The sequence below is a fragment of the Ambystoma mexicanum genome, chromosome 6p, assembly GCF_040938575.1.
Source record: "Ambystoma mexicanum isolate Mex_15411 chromosome 6p, UKY_AmexF1_1, whole genome shotgun sequence".
NCBI lineage: Eukaryota > Metazoa > Chordata > Amphibia > Caudata > Ambystomatidae > Ambystoma > Ambystoma mexicanum.
The window spans coordinates 715,502,414-715,519,597 of NC_090935.1; the positions used below are offsets into that span (position 1 = coordinate 715,502,414).

The 17,184-nt window shown below is 47.5% G+C and overlaps 1 protein-coding gene across 4 annotated transcripts in view; it reads right to left on the bottom strand.

The window, feature by feature from the left end:
• The window catches only part of CCNH (cyclin H), a 484,538-nt gene that overhangs the window by 73,998 nt on the left and 393,356 nt on the right, over positions 1-17,184 (bottom strand). For all 4 annotated transcript variants that reach the window (XM_069627590.1, XM_069627591.1, XM_069627588.1 and 1 more), the window contains exon 9: positions 13,364-13,421. In XM_069627590.1, the coding sequence (XP_069483691.1) occupies positions 13,364-13,421 (58 nt within the window). The remainder of the gene's footprint in view (positions 1-13,363; positions 13,422-17,184) is intronic.

Here is a 17,184-nt window from a genome sequence, read left to right on the forward strand (position 1 = left end):
TCCCTCATGGCCGTAATGACATTCTGTTCCCTTTTTCCCCTCAGAAGGCGAGCCAGGAGTGAGTCTGCTTTGTTGGGCTTTGCGTAACATTTTTGCATGACCCTAAGCATTGCCTCTTCCGCCTTTTTGGTTTTTAGGATCCCAAGTTGGCCCTCAGCTAACCTAGATTCCCTGCATACTTTCCTTGTGGGGGTCTCCCTCAGTCGTACCCTCGTGGCCTCAACCTCCCTTTCCAACTGATTTTCCAGCCCCCTCATTTGTCTATTTCTCTCCGCCTTCAGAGAAATGACTCCCCCCTCAAGGTAGCCTTGAACGCATCCCACCTCGTGCTAAGGCTAGTGTCTGTGCCATTGTTCCGCTCGAAAAAAGCCTGAATCTTGCTCCCTATCTCCTCTCACATCACCTGGTCCCTCAGGAGTTCCCCTGAGAACTTCCAACTCCACAACCCTGGCCTTTCACCTCCCCAGCTGCATCTTCATCTGTACTACCTTATGATTGGCAATCCCCATGGGAACGGCCTCGACCCGCTCCACTCCCCCCACCCGACTTGCGGAAACCCAGATGTAATCAATTCTTGATTGGGTTCTCTGGACATCGGAGAGAAACGTGAACCCCTCCTCTTCACTCCGGAGCGCTCTCCATACATCCCGTAATCCGGCTCCCTCCAACCGCTCCTTGAGCTGGGGGGAAGCCACTGGTCCCCCTCCGCCCCTCTTATGCTGTGTTCGGTCCAGCCACCTGTCCCAAGCCAGATTGAAATCCCCCATCAATATTACTTGCCCCCTGGCAAAATTCTCCAGGGTGCCCAGGGTTTCGCACATGAACTGATCTTGTCCCGCATTTGGGCCATACACCGAGGCTATGGTATAAGGTATGCCCATGTGATCCCCCCTCACCATGATATACCTCCCATTTTTGTCCCTTAGGACGTCTTGGGTTCTACAGTTCATTCCCTTCCCGAATGCTAAGGCTACTCGCCCTTTCTTTGTAGGTCCCGGAGCAAACAGTGTCTGCGAGAAGTCCTTCAGCTGCATACTGCTCTGGTCCTTCCTCAATAGGTGGGTTTCCTGCTGCGCCAGCACGTCTGGTGCGTGAGTCCTGGTGAATTGCTCCAGTTGTGTCTGCTTAAGGGGGGAATTAAGCCATCTTACGTTAGGAGTTAGCCACTTCAATCCTGAGTTGTGATCCAACACGCCCCTCTTGCCTGTCCCTCCATCCCCAACCCAGGTCTACCCTGGGCAGCCCCCCCACCTTTGGGAACACTCCTCTCCTCCCCTGCCCCCAGGCACAATCCTCCCGTCGACAGGTCCTGCATTGCTCCACTGGTCGCTATGACCCCCCCCCACTATCCCCCATCCCCCACCCTCTCCCACCCTGAGCCCCCAACTTAGGGTGAGACTGCTCCCTCCTCCCTGCCCCCCTGACCTTCAATCACACCCCCACGGACAAACCCGTCCTTGCTTGTTCCAGAATGTTTTCTACTTCTTTCTCCTAGGCCCTGTATAAAGCCCCTGTTCCCACCACCCCCCGTAGAGCCTTCTTACAGAGATCGAGTCACCCAGGCCCCCCGCTCTGCAGCCTCCCTCCCCCTATTTGGCCTCGTCTTTCCCCCCACCGCAGGGACTCGCAGGGCCCCACAGCGCAACCCTTCTCTTACCCTGCTCCCCCACTGTAGACAAGAGGTCTGCTTCTTTCCCTTTGACTCCCTAGGGCTGGTGGCAGCAAAACAAGGCTATACTATTTGGAACTAACAGAAATTTTGAAGGATCCAAAAGTCTATTAAAAAAAGCAAATCAGAAAAATACCAAAATTCAAAACAAAAAGAAAACACAAAGTGGGTTTATCCCTCCTGGTGATCTGTCTTGCAACTAAAAGGCAGTGAAACACGAGTAGAGGGCTTGATACTTTATTATTTGGACCGGTAAATAAAACCAAAGTTGTTTTTTTAAAAAACCAACAAAGGAGTCTTGTATTTGTAGACTACTAACTAATGAGGACACTATCATCAAAGGCAGAAACTAACTACTAAATATAGCCCGCACCAAGAAAGGTTCACCCATTTACTCGAACTTAAATCCTCTTCTGATCAGCCTCAGAAAAGAACCTAGTGCAACAGCCAATTATTAAAATTTTTAAAAATCTCTCTCAAACAATGGAATAACAACAACACCTTAACAGACAAAAGAGTGTTCGCCAATTTTTGTTGTTTCAGGGCTGAATTTTTTTCATTGGCCTCCTAAAGGGTAGTTGCTTGCCTCTGGCTCCCCTCCCACTCAAACACCAGCCCGAATGGAAAAGACCACTTATATTTTATCCCTTTCCTGCCAAACTCCTTCACGACTGGGCCCATGCTCCTTCTCATTAGCGTACTAGTAGCCAAATCCTGAAACAAGGACATTTCTTGCCCTTTATAGAGTACCAGTTCGCTCTGCCTAGCCGCTCTCAACACCGCTTCCTTTTGGCCGTACCTAGCGAAAGCAACCAACACATCCCGGGGTCGGGCGTTAGGACCTCCCAGGATCCGGCCTACTCTATGGACTCTGTCCAACTCTATCGAGCCTGGGGACTCCTCGCCCAAAAGCTCTGCGAAGACCCCCTGGATTACTTCCTTCAGTTGTCAGTCAGTCACCGTCTCCGGCAATGATTTAATCCTAATGTTAACCCTTCAGGATCTGTTCTCCAGACCCTCTATCATTCCTTCCATATTCCTTGTTGCAGTGTCCAACCGGTCTATAGCCTCGCTGTTTGCCATTGTGTCCCTTTCACTTTCCTGGAGGCCCCTTTCCAACAAGTCCGTCCTTTCCCCCAACTGAGCCATTTCTTGCCGCAATTCTCCTAGTGCCACATTGAGGTTGGTCCGCATCAACTGAAATTGTTCCTGAAAAGTTTTAGCCAGGGACTCTCTCAGAGTCTGCATTTCCCCCCATCACCTGCGACGGCTCGTCTTCTCCTTCCTTGCCCAGCTGCTCTCTCGGTTGGCCACCACCCCCTTTGCAAGAGCCCCTGATCTCCATTGCAGGCCAAAGCATAGGTAGTGTTCCCTGGGGCTCGCCCACGAGGTGACCAGACTTCCCAGTCCTCCCCTTGGACCTGGAAGGCATCTATATTAGGCCCGCCATGCGACTCAGCTGCATTGCCCGCAGATGACCGGGTCCAGTGTTGTCTTCTCGATGGCTTGGGGCCTCTCACTCCGTGTCTGCTGCACATCCCTCTCCAGGGGGAACATCATAGCCACAAACCAAGTGTCGCTTCCTCCACTGGTGGACTTCCACCAACTCTAGCACTCTAGACACGTGGGGCCTCTCCTTCCTTAGCCTCCAATACTAGCCGCATTTGCATCAGGACGCCTCTGTGTACTTGCTCTCTGGGTGCCGCTCCCTCTGAACTCTCAGACCCCCCTAAGACTGTGGGATCCGGGGGTATGCTCCGCCGCCGTCCCTTAGGAGCTTGTCCCATCCTGGGTCCCTGGCTCTCCTGCGTTGGGAGAGGGAATTGTGCGTCCTGTCCGGATTGTTGAGCCCCAAGCCGGCCTTACCAGCGCAGTTGGGCTGGCCTTGTCCTCCCAACTGTGTTTTACTTTTGGGGGCCCTCCCTCGCCCGGAGCCCTCACTGCCCCCCGGGCCTCAACTACTACCCACTGCGCAGGGATCTGCCACCCGCTGGGGGCTTCCCGGTCCTCCACAATAAGTGCCTGTGCTCTTGGTCTTCGTATCTCTCCTTTGGGTGCGCCCCCACACTCCTTCCTCGCTCTGGGGCTTAAACCTGACACTTGCCCCTCTCCATCCTTCCTGCTCCTTTCCTCCACTCTGGCGCGCTCCTCACCTCCACTCTGGCGCTGCTGATCTGGGGCGAGGTGCTATTCTCCGCTGTTCTCCTACACTCCTCCTTCAGTCTGCTCAGCTACAGCACCTCAGCGGGTCCCAAGGTGCCCCTCCGCCGGCCTCGACTCCTCTCTTCACCCTGGCCGGGCCGGAGCTCCCCGCTGCAGCACCAGCGATGCCGTGCCTCACGCCAGCACCAATCCGCTGTCCGCTCGGCTCCTTTGCCACCGCCTCTTTCTCCCCGCCTCTCCTGGGTCCGGCAGTTCTGCTGATGCCTCTCAGGGTGCCCGCCGCATACAACGAGCTTGCCCAGAGGTCCTCCATTCTCTGCCAACGTACACCAATTTGGAGGCCTCCCCGCTTCTCTGGTGCTCCGCTGCTGCCACAGGCCGCGCCTCCTCTCCAGGGTGCTCCGGTGTATCTCGGACACTGCTGCTGTGCTCCCCGAGAGTCACTGCCTCCTTCACTGTGCCTTAATATATGGGGGTGGTGGGACCACCAGAAAAAGGCAGTGGAGTCCTGGAGCAGCCGTCAACACATCTACTTGGTGCAGGCGGCCATCTTGGAATTGCTGATGCATGATTTTGCGGCACCCGTGTCGACCATGAAAATGAAGTGTTTGCTTCCTATCCGTGCACCCACCAAGGGATCCTCATCAGGGAAGACTGTCATAGATAGAACTGGGCAAGAAAAAGCTCTCTGTGGGATGTCCTAGTCTGGGTAGGTGTTTGTCCTGTTTCCCATCACGTTCCCCCCTTGTTAGGGCATAACAATGCCTTTGGCACCTCATTGGGTATGTGCATGTTACTTCCGTATGCAGGGCTTGTTGTGGTTGTTGCTTCGTCTGCTACTGTTGTTGCATTTGCATACTTGGGGGTCATTGCGGGAGTTGAGTGTAGGCCTGGCGTATTTGAAAAGGGTTGGAAGTCATCCTTGGTATCGATATTTGTTGTGAACACTGGGGTGGTGGGTAGTAGCTACTGTATCAGCTATAGCCTGCCCCCTGCCTGCTCCTCCACACTTCCCACAAGTCCAACACTGTGATGGACCCATACCTCCTCCTCTGGGTCTCATACCTCCAAATCCCCCAAACCCCCCTCCTCGAAACCCACCTCTCCCGCGTTGTCACTCTGCAACGGGGTTCTTGGGACCCCCTTCCAACTGTCCTTGTCCTCCTTCTGGCCAAAACACAGCTATTCTGACATCCGTGGGTGCCTGCATGCTCCATGTTGTCGCCATCTGTCCATGTGTGGGCACTGTCTCTGCTACAGCTATTTTAGCTTGTTTTTTCTGTACTAGTTTTGGTTCCCCTGCCTGCAGCCGCTGTGCGGTTTCCTTTTTGCGTTCTTTTATCCCCTTGCAATGGTGCATTATTATGGTCTGAATTTCTGCCCACCCATTCGTGTTAATGCCCACTATTTTTTCTAGTGCCTTGTGTACTTCATTTGGTAAGCCCCTTTTGAGAACAAAATAAAAAAGAGGAACTGTTAGGGCCCACTTGTCCCAAGTCTCTGCCCTCCACATCTACTGAACTTTAATAATTTACTGGGAGGGATCTTCATCATCGCCCATAGTGTACTACATTATGGACTGTAAATCCAGTGTAATGGGTAGGTCAAACACAGTGAATCCCACACCAGCGCTCTGATGTTGAATGGCGCACCGTCGTGCAAGTCATCTCCTAATCTCACTCCAGGATAACCTGCTTTAATCCAGACGTCCCAAGCCTGATCCTCCACAATCGGCACACAGAGACATTTCATATCACCCATGGCCAGGGGTATGCCCCCTGTCTGTTTTTCAAATGTATATATATCCATTTCCCCACGTCTGCTGTAAGAGGCGGGAGTGTGTGTCTTAGGTTGTTTTTGTCCATCTGTGCCCATGGCACATACTGCGCCCTACCCAGACCTCCTTCCTTCTCCCACTTCTTTTTTTCCTTGCTACTGCTATTTGGCTAAACCTGCTCCTTACCCCCTCCTCCCACAAATACTCTACCCATGGCGTTATTTCTGGTGCCTGCTGTGCCTATTCTTCACCATCATCTGCATACTCATCAACAGAACTGCACCCATCTGATCCCTGTTCGGGCCACTATTGGATCTCACTGTCCCTTACCCTGTGCTGTTTGCTTGCCCCCCTCACCCTCTTCTCAATATGCACATCCTTCACTACTGTACTAGCCAATATGAACAAAATGTCCCCTGCCCTCCATTCATCTTGTCCCCTGCACTTCGCCTTTCCTTCGTTTTGTGCCACCCTTAATCGTGCCAACTCTTCTTGCGCCGATTCCAGTGCTACTTTGAATTCCTTCTGCCTTTTGCATTCTTGAGGCGGGGTGGTGGTAACTGGGGTCGGTAGGTATGGGGGTGGCAGGGCTGTGGTGGGCACACAGGTCAAGTTAGTGTATCCTGTTGCTGGGTGAGCTGCCGATGGGTATATTCCCCTATGCGCCGTCGAGGACCTGCCTCCTCTGCTGGTGTATCACCTTTGTGGGCCTTCTGCACCCCCTCCGTCATCGGGGTCTTCCACATCCTCAATCATTTTCCAGAGGTCTAGAATCTCCTTCCTGTTTTGCAGTTGCTTCCCTTTATACTTTGCTGCTAAAAATGTAGTCATGTGCTCCAAAAATCCCTTATTCTGGGTGCCCTGCTCTGGCTAGGAGCAGGGCATCCACCCTTTTGTTTCTACCACCCACTGTGTCTTGTATTTCTCTATTATATCCCAGTACAATACCAAGCTCTGCAAATGTATTCTAGTGGGGTCTCGCCTCCCTTTGCTTCAAATCGCATGCTGCAATTATCACAGTCAAAATATCAGTCCAATGTCACCTCATCCCAGGCAGACCTCGTCAATTTCCCTCCCCTCCCTTTCACACGCAGCCAATACCGTACCACATTCACTCCAAAATACTCCAACCCACATCGGGTCTACTACACCTACAAAAATCACAGCACACTGAAACAACAAGCTAAAATAAAAAGCTAAAACAACATCCACTATTGTTCTCGAGTCCACTAATTATGCAGAGCTCCTACTTTTTTCCCCTCTGTGTCACAAAGTTAATGGTACCATCATCTCCCTCACTTGGGGAGGTTCCCTGCACACTCCTTTATTTTCCTTCCTTATTGTTCCTCCTAAATAATCAATAAAAAATAAACAAACTCTCTCGCTCTCACTCAAACACACCCCTTCACATCCACGTTTCCCCTTACTTGTTTTCGCTTGCAAGGGTATACTTGCGTGTGCATGTTCACCCGTACTACTCTGTCACGGGGTCCCAACAATGGCCCACACTCTTCCCGGAACCTTGCCTGCTCTAAAGAGGAGACTTGAATTCTGCAAAGACGGCTCCTGTACACCACTGGGAATTATGTGTTTTTGGGCTGGTTGCTGTAGGTGGGCACAGCCCCTCCAGAGAAGCGGCCTGCAAGCATCCGTAGGCTTGAGGATCACGTCGGGAACATCAGACAAAGGCCCACCCCTAAACGCTCACACCAGAACAAATACAACCTGCTAGGGAAAAAGGCCCAAGACACTTCTTGTAAGGATAACAAGATTTATTTCTAACAAAATGTTAATGCATAAGCAAAGAACGCTGCTCCCGCCGAACGTTCTCGCTCTCATCGGGTGCAGCGCATTATAAGCAAAAGCGATGTCATCCGTGACGTCATATCATATAAGAAAATGTCTATATCAGTAATTGGCAGAGCCCTATATATATAGGGCCTGCTCCATAGGGGATGCCAGGCCAGTGGTCAATCGTCTTCTGTCCATCTTTGTCCATGTGGGTGTCAAATCAATGTTATGCTATAACTGTAATAGTGCACCCGGCAGGCTTAGAGATGGTCTAATTCCCAGACAAGTCAGCAACCTCCAAGGTCACGCAAGCTTGCATACTACACTCACTCCCAGACAAGTCAGCAACCTCCAAGGTCTTCCACCCTTGTTTTGAGCTATCATTTCAAACCCAACTGCACCTTGATGCACAGGTGACCAAATTGTGAAGGCAAGATAGCCTTGCTTTCTGATCTTAATGATCGATCGTGGGGTGTAAAAGTTTAGTGGTCAGTGGTCTTGGTCTGGATGGTACTGTAGCATGTAGGGGTCTTAGGATAAAAGGCAGGGAAAGCGGTTTCTTGTGTGGGGATTGTTGGGGGCAGGTAGGCCATGCTATCTGAACCGTGGGATGTTTACTGTCACAAGGTACTCTGCTCCCTTCTCATGACCTTGCAAGGTGCATTCTTCCCATGGAACCCATGCCTGCATCTTCTAAGACAGTGAGAGGTTTATTGATCTCTAAAAACTTGCTCGGGGTGGGGCTAGTGTATGTGTTCCTGCAGTGGACCTGATGCTGATGCATTTAATTGTTTTTGCTGCGCTTGGGCCTACTTTCCAAGGTGGCTGCTAATAACAAGATGGCGTTCACACCTCGCATCTACTACAAGCACCAACATGGCTGTGCACCCTCCTGCGTGTGCACTCCCCTCCCTGCTGCTTCCTAGATGTGTTATCTAGCGTTTATTTCTCATTCGGTATTGCCTAGGGGAGTGGGAAGACCCTCTCTCCTTCCCAACATAAGGGTATTTAAGTTTTGGCCTGCCCTATTGCACTCTCTTGGTTTCCTGTTCTACAACAAGGAGGAAGCAGGTCAGATGACCTGCTAAAGGAGATTTTTTGCTGAGATCCCTGCTGTTTTTAAACTTTACCTGACCATACAGGCTATGCAGTCTCCTTCAGTCTCCTCACATCTGCTGGGTGAAGCCCTCCACGCCAGAAAAGTTTCTAGGCAATTTTACCGCAGCCACCCACCGTTTACCACTAGAATCTTCGGATTGGCTGTTGGTCACTGCAAAATTCCAGAAAGTGGTTGAAATCCCAACTAGCTGCCTGATATTCAGTTTGGGATGACTGAGGGGGTCATCAGCCATTGTCACCGTCATGGGCCTGCCTGCTGCTGTGTTGTGCCTTCTTTTGTTTACCCTCCTCCTGGGAGCTTTTTTCTTGCATTCCCACTTTTCCCTAAAATCTCCCATGACAGATGTTTCACTCCTGGCTTGAAGGTAGAGCTCCTTGAGGAGCATTTGTTTCTTTCTTGGGTTGCAGGGGCATTCATTGGCCTATGGTTCATGTCCTAGAGAACCACAGCTTTACATGATGACCGGTTCGGCACAGGCTCCCAAACCTGGCAGTTACTGTGCCACCCGAGAGACGGGCGCCGCACACGCTACATGTACCAGTTTGTTTGTTTATTTTATTTGTATAGCGCTCCAGACCCAGGGGTATATGGGCGCTCAAGGATGTGGTTACAGGCATAGGTGAATACATTGGAATATATATACAGCATTTATACAATTTACGACAATACAGTTAATACAGATAGCAAACAGACAATATGATATCGTTAAACATTTAAATAGGTACACAGAGATACAGGGGCTGTAGAAGCTAGTATCAATAGATACAAGGTGGTGGGGGTGGATGCTGGTGTGTGTGTGTGAGGTGTCCCGAAGGAACTAAGGAGGTGTTAGTATTTATTTAGTAGCCAGGTGATGACCTGAGTTCTGAAAGGTTGAAAGGTGGGGATGGATTTGTTGTTCAGTGGAAGCGTATTCCAGAGTTGGGCGGCTAGAACTGGGAAACTGGATCTGCCAGCTCTTTTTAGGGTGTATTTAGGCACCACCAGGCATAGTCTGTTGGTGGATCTGGTGATTTTGGTAGCAGGTTTTAAGGTGAATTTATTGGTTAGATAAGGCGGGGCAAGGTGATTTAGGGCTTTGTAGGTGAGGCAAATAGTTTTTAGATCAATTTTTTGTTGGATGGAGAGCCATTTACATGATTTTCTAATAGCGGAGATATGTTCTCTCCTAGGAATATTAAGGGCAGCTCGGAGTGCGTTGTTTTGGAGGACCTGCAATTTGTTGATTACAGATTTGTTTGCGCCTGCATATAAGCCGTTGGAGTAGTCCAGTTTAGACTGTATAAGTGCTCTGGGTAATGTGAGGCAACTGTTAGTGGATAGCAGAGGTCTACAGGCTCTGATCAGCTTACCTGTGTAAGCAGTGGCTGAGGCGGTCATGTTGATTTGTTTGGAGAGGTTGGCGTTGGTGTCTAGATAGAAGCCGAGGGTGTTTACACTTTTCGCAATAGGAATAGTGTTTCCATCAATAATGAAGCTAGTATAGCTGGGGCTGAGCTTCAGGATGGTGTTAGGGGATCCGACAAGGAACAGTTCAGTCTTGTCATCATTCAGGCAGAGGCCACGTGTGGCCATCCATGCCTGAATGATGGAGAAGACTTTGGTGATCCGGCTGACGTCCGAATTGTAGTTACCGGAAAGTGTTAGGAGTATCTGGGTGTCATCTGCATAGTTGGTGTAGGTGACACCCAGATGGTCCAGCTTGTCGAATAGAGGCTTTGTAAATATGTTATACAAAGTAGGCGAAACACAAGAACCTTGTGGGACACCAAAGGTGATGGGAATCGGGTCGGCTGATGCTAACGGTGAGAAGACACACATGGTCCTGTTAGCAAGGAAGGATTGGATCCATGTGACCGCAGAGTGGGAGAAATGTGCTGCCGATGACAGGTGGGTGCATAGGATTTTATGGTCAACCAAGTCAAAGGCAGCAGAGAGATCTAGGAGTATGAGGATGGCAGCCCTACCTTTATCTTTGAGTTCGTTGATCTGGCTTTTGAGATCAACAAGGGCCGTTTCTGTTCCATGTTGAGGACGAAAGCCAGACTGACGAATTCCTAATAATTGGTTTGTCTCAAGGTAATCTTGAATTTGTATGTAGGCCACTCTATCAAGGATTTTTTAGTAAGAACGGGACGGTGGTGATAGGTCTATAGTTGGTAGGTATAGAAGGGTCAAGTGTTTGTTTTTTTAACAGTGGTAGAACCCATGATTGTTTCAAATTGCTTGCGTTACTGCTGAATGAAAGGTTTATAAGTTTGGTAATAAAAGGGGATAGATCCCTAGCTACGTCTTTTATAATCTGAGCAGGGTAGCTGTCCCCCTTGCTGTTCGAAGGTCTCAAGGAGGCTATCATTTTTTGTACTTCAGGTATAGTAACCTTTTTGAATGTGAAGCCTGAGATGATAGCTGTGGGCGATGGTAAGGTTGGACTAGAGGTTGGGCTATGAGTGAGTTGTCGTTTGTTTTCAATTTTGGTTTGGAGCCCCGTGACTTTGTTGGCGAGGGCATTCTGGATACCTGTGCACCAGGGTTTATCCTTAGTACAGGTATCTGTAGGGGGATTAGGGTTTTCTAATTCCTTTAAGATGTTAAATAGTTCTCTTGTGCTAGAGCCTGCCCGAGTTATCCTGGAGTTGAAGGATTCTTTTTGGTACATATAATCTAATTTTTGTAAAGAGTGGTAATATTAGTAAGATTAGTTCTATTTTCTAATGAGGGAACTGTTTTCCACAGTGTTTCAAGTTTACTTTTTTGTTGTCTGAGTAGTTTGAGCTCATGGGTGTACCACGGGTTCAGGTGAGCTTTCGGTTTCCCTTTGCGCATTTTCATTGGGGCAATGATGTCCATAGCTTTAGACATGGATTCGTTGTAGGTATTGACCAACAGGTTCAAGTCGGCTGTGGCTGGTAGTGCGTTCAGAGTGGGAACTACCAAGGGTATTAGGGCTTCAACTGTAATGTTACTCTTGTTCCTAGTTGGGCAGGCCGGTGCAATGAAAGACTTTGGGCAATAGGTTATCGATATCTAACGAAAGGAGGTGGTGATCCGTCCAGACGAGAGGCAGGGGGTCCTTAAGGGTAATATTGCAATTAAGAGCAGCTACCCAGTCGAGAGTCCTGCCTTTCGAGTGAGTAGGTTGGGAGCAGAGTTGTAGGAGGCCATGCTCAGTTAGTGCAGTAGCCAGGGAAGTAGCTGGGGTGTCTTCTGGGCCGAGGAAATCAGTGCGTCTTATGGGCCCAATCTGTGATTATGTCATATGCCTGGCCCGACGCACGCCTTGCGGAGGTTTAAAGATCTATGCTGCTACATGGGACACTGCTATGCTGGAGGTTTTCCTGTTCCTCGACCCGGCTACCTTTTGGACCGTATGAAGCTCCTCACGTTTGCCTTTGGATGGGTTTCTCTTCCGGTTAGCGACCTTGGCACTGGCATTCTAGAATTTTTTGGATCTGTTTGAACAAACCGGGACTTACTGGATTTATCACAGCAACAACCTCTTCTCTATAACTGAAATCTGAGAACACACGTTTTAAGTTGCACAATGAAAATGTTCTAGAAAGCGGGCATTAAAAGGATTGATCTAAAGTGCTGAACCCAGTGCTAGGAAAGATTTTCTTTTTGTAGCTTTACCTCTATTGACATCAACGGAACCCAACATTTTGGTATTGTTTGATTGATGTCCTGTCCTTTGAAGACAAGTAAAACCTTTTTGCTTTCCTTTCCTAGCTTAGCTCATATGTTGGAAACCAGAGAGGATGCCTAATCTTTGTAACTTAACTTTGTTCTTTATCCGTGGAACATTTTACTCATTGGTTGGGTTTGCCAAAACATGTTTCTCCACTTCTGAAGACTCCGTAAAGGTTTCTTCTAGGGACATTTCACTCAAAGGCACCAGACCTACTCATCTTAGCAGGGAAGGATTTTTTTTATGTTATTGGCCTCATTTTATGGGGCGCAGTAATATTGTTTCCTTTGCCTTTTCAAGATTTACCTTGCACTTCAACTGTCTGAGTTAATCCATCTTAACACCCTGCAAGCCTCAGTATTAGTTATCTGCAGTTGTCCTCTGAGTGACAGATCATACTGAAGGTTCAAATAATTTGCATTCTGGTAAACTTGCCAGTTACACCGGATATTGTGAAGGTTGATAATTTGGTAAATAGGAAAAATATGACCTCCCAAATCATCTAATCGTCTTGACCCACTTCCAATCAGTCTATGGAGTTCCGTTTTTCCCAAAACCAAAAGTGAGATGTCACCCTCTGAACACTTATCACAGTAAAAAGAAGTTTAAGAAATGTATAGCTTGTATGCGTGTGCAGAGGAGAGTCATGATGGCACTGACAGCATTACCAAAGCCATATGTGTACTAGCTTACTGATAGACTATTCTTCAAAACACTGTAGTAAATGGCAAAGGTCAAACTTTTGACTTGGCATTATTGATGCAGCTGCATTAAGAACATACCTCAGTTAACCAAATAGTCAAAAGAACAATTATTTTACCATGATTACACTGAGCTGGTTAGAGATTCCACAAGGAAGGAGAATGAAAAAGAGTGCCTTTCGTTGAATGAACTTTGCGAGAATGTTTGCATAAAAATGGCAACTTTTAGCACGAACACAAAACACATGAAGAATCAAAGTGAATTGTAAAGTTAATTTTTTAACAAATGTGGTATGGCTAAATAATTTTTACTCCGAAAAAAAGTTGCATCAACCCTGCCACATGTAAACCTAGGCCAAGACAGTGTGTATAAACCATACATGCTAGCTTAAATTAGTTTGTGTATAGCAACAAAGTATGACGAATGGAAGAACAGCATTAAGGATCTACTGACCTCATCAATTTTTGGTTTCTTGGTGACATATTCATCATCTTCAAAGCCTTTTCTCTTCCTTTAAAATGAAATACAAACATTTTACAATTCAAAAAGTAAACAACCCCAAGTAGAGCAAAGCAAAAACAACTCAGTCATATTTAAATTTATGTTGATTCCTAGAAGAAGAATAAAATAAAAAGTGATCCGTGCAATTTCTCACAGACATTTTAACTTTTTGCATCCTGCCACCTCCAGAATCAAACAGTATACGGATAAAAGAGCCACCTTTGAACGAGTACTGCGAAGAGCTTCATAAGACCAAAGTATTCTAGGAAAGCACATACATCTCTAGTACATCAAGTACATTTACTTCCAAGGCGTGCACACGGACACGCACATACACACTTATGTTTCAACTCACCTCCCTAATTTTCAAAGCGTTAAGTGTGCAGCTGGAAGGTGTATGAGCCCTATTCCAAATCTTCCCCTGGGTCTTCTTGTCTTTACTTTCACCTAAATCTTCATGCCACTTATAAACGTAAACTAATCTTGTTTTTCCTTCTGGTGTCATCAATAGGGAGTAGAGTTTTGAAATAAGCACCTTGATTTGGTCAGAATTGATCATTTTTCTAACTGTGTTAAGGGGCCTATCTATTACTGAATTCATATCCCCATGAAGACGACCGTGGCAAATCTGAACATAGCAAAATCTCTCCCCCTCATCAATTCCGAAAGTCACTTTACATTGAGGAAACTAGTAAATACACCCACCCATCAAATATGTGGGGGACATTCACAACCCCACTTTCCCTGCAGTGAACACCCCAGTTGCACATGCTTGTGTGAAGTGCAGGTTTCCATGTATTGGTGTGAATGGGCCTGGGAACGTACTGGGCTCTCCCTGGTCCTAGTCTGTCCTATATTTGTATAGCTGTTCTAATGGTCGGCCATTTGCATACTGCAAGCAACCTAACTTTTCTAGTAAGCCACACTACCTGTTGTCCCAATATTTCCACGGGATGGTCACCTTGGCCAGTATTTAAGAAACCTAGGTTGCATTGTCTGGTAGTAGTTCACAAGATTCGGGCATGGCAATCCTCTGGATCTAGTTAGAAGATGAAGGATTCCATTAGCCACTTTTAGCTTGGCAACTTTCCAGATATTGGCAGGGTCTGAAAGACAAAGGCGCTGTGGTAAGATTTTCAACTTTATAGAGGTTATTCTACCAACCCATGAAGCAGCTATAAGTCTCCAGGGTTGTAGGATCTCTTGCAATGCTGTGAAGAGGTCTGGATAATTAGCTGCATGAAGCAGTGATGCACTTTTTGCCAAATTAACCCAAGTATTTTAATGATTTATTCAACAAGGGTTATTGAAGTGACTGGCTTGGTTAGAGTTAGTAGCAAGAGGCCATCTGTGAAGCAGGAGGTTTTATAAATGGGCCTGCGGTACTCTGCCCGAGAAATGTTTTCTTTGTCCATAATTACTTGCACTAGTGGCTAGACCACCAGTGCAAACCACAGTGGTGACAGTGAGTACACTTCAATGAACCAACAGGGCTTGACAGATTACCATTCAGCTTTCTACTTGTTGTGGGGTTACTGTATGTATGGCTAACACTGCCTTTAGAAAACCTTTGCCCACTCCAAATCTAGGCAGCACCTCCTTAAGAAAATTCCATTCCACCCGATCAGACACTTGCTCTGTGACCAGCTCCTCAGGAATTTGCGTACTCGAACAATGTCTATCATGTCCATCGCTTTATCAACCTGCCTCCCTATGATAAAGATGCAAGACGCATTGGTCCTCTTTAATAAGGCTTGGCAGAATGGTTTGCAATCTCTTGACCAATAAATGTGAATACGATTTAGCATCCGTATTTGTTAAGGTGAGGGGTCTTTAAGAGCAAAGTAGCGAATCTCTACCCAATTTGGGTAGTACAGATATCTTTGACTCATCCCTGCAATCTGTGATTCTACCATAGTTTTTAACATGGCTGATGAGACTAACTAGCCGGTCTTATAGAACAGAGGACTGAACCCATCTGGGCCCGGGGCTTTGTTCAAATTAAGCACCTTAAATCACATTGATAACCTCTTCCTTAGAAATAGCCTCCCACGCACACATTCTCAAGTCTAGCTAGTGTCATTTTCGTCAGAAAGGAGTCCACCTCCTTTTGGGCCCCCTCTTCCAACCTACAGAGTTGCATAATAATTCTCCAGCAATCTTGATTCATCACTCTCACCTGACACCACCCTTCCCTGGGGATCACTAAGACTCCTAATTGTGTTTGCCCTTATTCCTGTCTTAAATTGGAATAGCAGTGATCTGTTGGAATCCTTCCCCATTTCATAAAATATTGGTCTTGTCCTCCTAATTATTTGGTTTTGTTCAGCTGCAAGGCCTGGAGTTCCTTTCCGGCAAATTGCAGTTGCCAGTTCCCCTTCTGAGAACCTCTCAATTTATGCAACTGTTTCAACTCCTCAATTGTGCCCCCTAATTTTTCTTCTTTGCTACCAGTTATTTTTCTTTAAATCTACTAGCCTTCTCTTTAACTTGCCCCCTTATTCCTGCCTTAAATCCATACCAGTGTATACCTTACAAGGTGTGTTCCGTGTCATCGTTGGCAAAATACTCAGCAATAGTACCTTTAATGTTTTGAAAATTGTTTTATTGTTTTCAAATACAAAAATAAAAACTTGTTATCCAACACCATCCCCCCAATTCCCTCCCCTCCCCGTTCACCCCCGGAAGAGCTTCTTGAAGTCTTTCTGTATAGGTAAGTCTTATGCATTGAAAATATCTGTAATTTTAATTTTATGGGGGCACCATTGTTCCATATAGTCTGACTGTAAGTAGTCTTGGACCGCTCCCCATTCCTTTGTGAACGTCCCTCTCGACCCTTGGATTGTATGCGTTAACTTTTCCATTGCCATTTGAGACAAGACCTTCTGTAGCCATGTGCAAACCAGTGGTGGGGTCTCTCTTTTTCCAATTTTGGGCTATCGCTACCCATGCCGCTATGACCAGTCCCATGAAGCTTCTCCAGAGTGACTTTGTATATTTCCCGGCTGGTTTGTCTATCATTCCACAAAGCCACACTTTGTCCCCCAACTGATCTGCCTATGGAAACATTTTCCCCATTTCCGATATAACCTCGCACCAGAAGCCTTTGATCCCCTTGCAATTCCACCATAAGCGTTTCCACGTTCCCACCTCGGTGCATCCTCTCCAGCACTGGTCAGATGATTGGGGGTACATTGGTGAAGTCTCTCAGGCGTGTAGTGCCACTGGGTTACTACTTTTACCCACATCTCCCTCGTTTGAGCCGAGCAGGTTAGTTTCGGGATGTTTGTCCACAGTTCTAACCATAGGTGTCTTGGGATTTCCTCCCCCATCGTTTTCCCCACTTAACCATGTGCGCCCACTTTACTTCCTCATCTTGGGAGTTTATAAAGTTATATGGTGTCGAGACCAGCTTCCTAGAGCCAGAGTTGGTTATAACGTACTGTTCAAACGAAGTGAGGTCTCTTGTTGCTGCCCTTTTGATATCTGGTGTTGCCAGCCAGTGCTTGAGCTGGTCCCACTTATATCGATCTCCCTCTGAGAGATTCATTAGGGTTTTACAGTCCTCAAATGATCTGAGTTCTTTGTCCGGGTACATTTCCCCAATTTTCGTACACCCAGCGGCTTCCCATTTCTCGAAGGCCCCCCTCGCCATACCTGGCGGGAATTGCGGGTTCCTGCAGATGAGTCTAAAGGGGGCTTCCACCGTGGTCATGACTCCCCTACGCGTTTGCTCATCCCAGGCCTCCAAGATAACCCCCATGATTACTGTA